At 38.5% G+C, this 3,752-nt stretch overlaps 3 protein-coding genes across 6 annotated transcripts in view; 2 read left to right on the top strand and 1 right to left on the bottom strand.

Annotated features, from left to right (window-relative positions):
• Positions 1 to 867, top strand: LOC445759 (thyroid receptor-interacting protein 11; the record flags this gene model as incomplete). Its single annotated transcript, XM_004227546.3, is given in 5 exon segments — positions 1 to 72; positions 129 to 228; positions 296 to 391; positions 462 to 588; positions 639 to 867. Coding segments are annotated over 5 exon segments (571 nt in total), but the record flags the coding sequence as incomplete, so codon positions are not given.
• Positions 868 to 869: 2 nt separating this feature from the next.
• Positions 870 to 2,896, bottom strand: LOC100181106. Of its 4 annotated transcripts, XM_026840425.1 has the most exons (7): positions 1,784 to 2,861; positions 1,611 to 1,732; positions 1,527 to 1,558; positions 1,338 to 1,469; positions 1,259 to 1,285; positions 1,131 to 1,172; positions 870 to 1,077 (listed from the first exon to the last, which is right to left on the bottom strand). In XM_026840425.1, the coding sequence occupies exons 2-7, from the start codon at positions 1,663 to 1,665 to the stop codon at positions 1,018 to 1,020; spliced, it is 348 nt and encodes a 115-aa protein (XP_026696226.1). In that variant the 5' UTR covers positions 1,666 to 1,732; positions 1,784 to 2,861; the 3' UTR covers positions 870 to 1,017. The 4 variants fall into 4 exon arrangements, 2 of the variants coding, with proteins under 2 accessions (XP_026696226.1, XP_002128277.2); XR_003397514.1 differs by lacking the exon at positions 1,259 to 1,285 and having other exon boundaries at positions 1,531 to 1,558; positions 1,784 to 2,896; XR_001975448.2 differs by lacking the exon at positions 1,259 to 1,285 and having other exon boundaries at positions 1,784 to 2,878.
• Positions 2,897 to 2,986: 90 nt separating this feature from the next.
• LOC100185024 (spermatogenesis-defective protein 39 homolog) overlaps positions 2,987 to 3,752 on the top strand; it is a 2,951-nt gene continuing 2,185 nt past the window's right edge. The window contains exons 1-3 of the mRNA XM_002128377.5: positions 2,987 to 3,095; positions 3,341 to 3,471; positions 3,530 to 3,714. Coding sequence (XP_002128413.1) covers positions 3,075 to 3,095; positions 3,341 to 3,471; positions 3,530 to 3,714 — 337 coding nt within the window. The 5' untranslated portion in view covers positions 2,987 to 3,074. The remainder of the gene's footprint in view (positions 3,096 to 3,340; positions 3,472 to 3,529; positions 3,715 to 3,752) is intronic.

The raw sequence follows: 3,752 nt of genomic DNA, 5'->3' as shown, positions 1-3,752 counted from the left end.
ACAATTCCAGTTGGATCAACTACAAGACGCGATGCATTCCGTTCAATCGGCCAACGAGGGTATGGTTGATAAGTAAGTGTTTTATAAGATGTTTATGTGAAAAATTATAATATGTTTATGTATAATAGGCAACTTGTAAAGAATTTGTTGGTTGGATATTTTGGGACGACATCGCACAAGCAATCGGATGTTATGCGACTCATTGTCTCGGTGCTCGGCTTTTCCAAGGTATTGTTGTTGTAACATTTGTTATTGGTCCATATTGATCGTCATGTTAATTAATCTTTAAATCTAGGAAGAGGAAAACCAAATCAACCCCCGGAAAAGTTGGGGTGATTGGTTGTCGTGGAAACGAACCCCGCCCAAAGTAGAAAGTGCGGATTTAAACGAGGTTTGTTCTTGAGTCTGCTTTACACCACCGATATGACTCGAGTATTCAAATTTAAATATTTAACTTTCAGTCGTTCTCGCAAATGTTTGTTAAATTTTTGGAGACGGAATCCTCGTCCAATCATGCGGAACTACCAGCGTCGGCCATGGCCACTGAAGCGCGACTAAAGTTGTCGCAACGTAAACTCGCTGCTCAAGGTTTGTGATGTCATAATGCAAGATAGAGAATATATTGTTTTCATGTTTAGTGCCTGCTGTAGGTGACCGATCGACGGTGGCCGGAAGGTACAACCCCTACACCCCATCCTCCCCCCATCAACTTATGCACCCCGTCGCACCAACGTTACCCACATTCACCCCCCTTACTAAATCAACGGAGGGAAATATATTACAAGGAATTTTACGAACCGAACCTTCGTCTTAGCTTACTGTGGTGTTTCAGTGCAATTGTGTTTAAAAATAAAATTATTTATTCAACATTTTGTGAAGAAAAGTGTATTTGCTGCTACGTGTAATAATTAAACAACGATATATACGGCGGCAGTTCGACACAGGCTGCAACATAATTATAAATAAAACACAATTGCTATTTGCATTAAAACTAAACTAGGAGTAAACAGTGCAAAGTTAGAATTCATCTTCGGAACTTTGATCGAGTAAAGTAAGTCGGTCGCTCTTGTATCCCCCCTGGATATTATGATGTTATAATTAATTCCAATATGATGTCACAATACACTTACCCCTTTCTCCGTCAGCAAAAAATCTTTTTCTCGTCCGTAATCCTAAAAAGTAAAATGATTTAAGTCAGCGAAATATATGAAGTTGTTCAACTAAACTATACAAGACGACATTTTCATGCAAAACGTACGTTGTGTATTTCGCTGTCGACTTCCAGCTATAATGAAACAAAATGTTTAATGAAAAAGATTCAAATCAGTCAAACTTACCCTCAGCATCCTTTGTTTAAGCAGTGCATATTTCGACTTCCTGCAACATTTACACAAACAAAACATCACCAAGATAATAGCAACGAACACAACGAGGACGATTGCTGCTGAGGTGCCCGTCCCAAATCGTTCCTAAATAAATATAGTTGGCCATAATTTTAATCCAAACTGAATTGCAAATATTGTTACCAACAAAATCTTTGCTTCGTTTATCACAGAGTCTGCAAAACAAAGGTTGGAAAATATTTGTTTAAGTTTGTAATAAATTCGTACCTTCGATTGTTGTTGGTGTACTTGGCTGTTTTGTTGTTGATTTGGTCGTTGACATTTTGGTTGTTAACAATTTTGTTGTTGTAATTGCCACAGTCGGACCGTCCCCAACAGCTGGTCGATGTCTGAAAACAAAAATAATTTTTATAAAATCAAAATAAGTTTTTCAAGGGTACCGATTTTTTGATTGTTCGTCGATTTCATCTTGTTTTGTGATGTCACTAATACAGGTTTAAGTATCAAGGCGGTGGCAGTTTCTACCGTTGATTGCGTTGTTGCTTCAGTTGTTGTTGGTTCAGTTGTTGTTGGTTCAGTTGATGTTGTTGATTCAGTTGTTGTTGTTGGTTCAGCTGTTGTTGCTGGTTCAGTTGATGTTGTTGTTGATTCAGTTGTTGTTGTTGATTCAGTTGTTGTTGTTGGTTCAGTTGATGCTGTTGATTCAGTTGTTGTTGTTGGTTCAGCTGTTGTTGTTGGTTCAGTTGTTGTTGTTGGTTCAGTTGTTGTTGTTGTTGTTGTTGGCTCAGTTGTTGTTGTTGGCTCAGTTGATGTTATTTTTGATTCAGTTTTTGTTGTTGCCTCAGTTGTTGTTGTTTCAGTTGGTGTTGTTGGTTCAGTTGATGTTGTTGTTAATTCTGTTGTTGTTGGTTTAGTTGTTGTTGTTAGTTCAGTTGTTGTTGTTGGCTCAGTTGTTGTTGTTGTTGACTCAGTTGTTGTTGTTGGCTCAGTTGTTGTTGTTGGCTCAGTTGTTGTTGTTGTTGTTGATTTAGTTGTTGTTGTTGTTGTTGATTCAGTTGTTGTTGTTGGAATTGATACCTTGATTGTGGGCGGTGAAATGGTTGTCGTTAATGTTGTTGAGGGGATAGTATTTGTTGATTGGATCATGGGTACTATGGTTGTTGTTGTTGATTTAGTTGATGTTGTTGTCAAAACACGTGATGAATCGTCGGCTTCATCTCTTTTAGTCAATCGTGAACAAGAAACTTGAAGAAACAGGAAAGACAGAAAAATAAATCGGAATCTCATTTTTAACTGCAGTAACTGCAATCTACCTTTTAATTTGAGGATAAAATATTTGACAGGGTTATAACATATAGGGTACTAATAAAACATCCACCGCTATAGTGGTTACAACGCTTACACAACAACAACAAGAGGGAGCGGACTCGAATCCCAATGCTGCCACCTTTGTGGACGTGTGTGACCTTTGCCACGCAACGCCACGCCACGGATCATGCTTGACGTTTCATGCGTTGGGAAAATATTGATAAATTACCACAGAGTTAATCAACAAAAATACATTTTTTATTAATTTAAATACAACTTTTAACAAAAAACGCGTGGCGCGTGGCGTGTGGCGTGGCAGGTAAAACCAGAGCCATAGAAAAGGTAAAACAACTATGCACTTTCATAGAAATAGTATACGATATGTTTGTTGTTGTGAAAATTTAAAGTTGGTTGTTGAATTAAATGGCTTCGGCGAGGAAAAAGGTAGGACTGCTTTTCCTATTAGTCTGAGCTACTCGACTAAAATTTAATGGGCTCTTCTAAAACTCAAAGTATATAAAGAAACTGTGCAACACTAGCAACCACTTAGGTTGTTAATGTCAACGTTAAATAAATCTGGTAATTTTAGTAGTTTTGTGTTATTTGACTGCAAAACCATGTCCACAGTTTAAATATAACTTGATTACGTCGTTGTTGAAATTCTTGGTTAAATAAAAAACTTTGTTTAGACGACAGCAACAGTTAGCGATGAAGTTTATTGGAACAGCAGTGTTTTGTCTCCGTTTAATTTCAACGACGATGAAGAGAATGAAGATAGCATCGATGTTATAACATGGGATGGAACGAACACTTCTGTTAGGTTGGTGTTAATTATTGTTGATTACAAACTGATGGGAGTTGTAACATTTACTTGGCAGCTCCAAGTCACAACCCAATATTAAAAGCCAACCAACGGCCTCGGTTCATGGCACACAGGCTACGGCACCAGTCCATGGCACGCATGTCACATCAGCGCGGTACACACCACGTAAAGCTTACAACTCAACGACAACGAAACTCGACCAACCACGACCAACGCCGGATACTCGTTCAATTACGGATGGTTTGTGGGGGGTTAACATTGGGGGGGGGGGTTAACAC

This window comes from Ciona intestinalis, unplaced genomic scaffold (genome assembly GCF_000224145.3).
Source record: "Ciona intestinalis unplaced genomic scaffold, KH HT001258.1, whole genome shotgun sequence".
In the NCBI taxonomy this organism is placed as follows: Eukaryota; Metazoa; Chordata; class Ascidiacea; order Phlebobranchia; family Cionidae; genus Ciona; species Ciona intestinalis.
Note: the sequence above shows the minus strand (reverse complement) of the source record. Positions and strands in the feature narration are given on the sequence as shown.

Excerpts from the sequence above, each read along its gene's own strand:
- LOC100181106 (XM_026840425.1), bottom strand. The coding sequence starts at position 1,665 with ATGTCAACGACCAAATCAACAACAAAACAGCCAAGTACACCAACAACA. Across the intron at positions 1,470-1,526 it reads ACGAAGCAAAGATTTTGTTG|GAACGATTTGGGACGGGCAC; the intron begins GTAACAATATTT and ends ATATTTATTTAG. Across the intron at positions 1,286-1,337 it reads TTAAACAAAGGATGCTGAGG|CTGGAAGTCGACAGCGAAAT; the intron begins GTAAGTTTGACT and ends GTTTCATTATAG.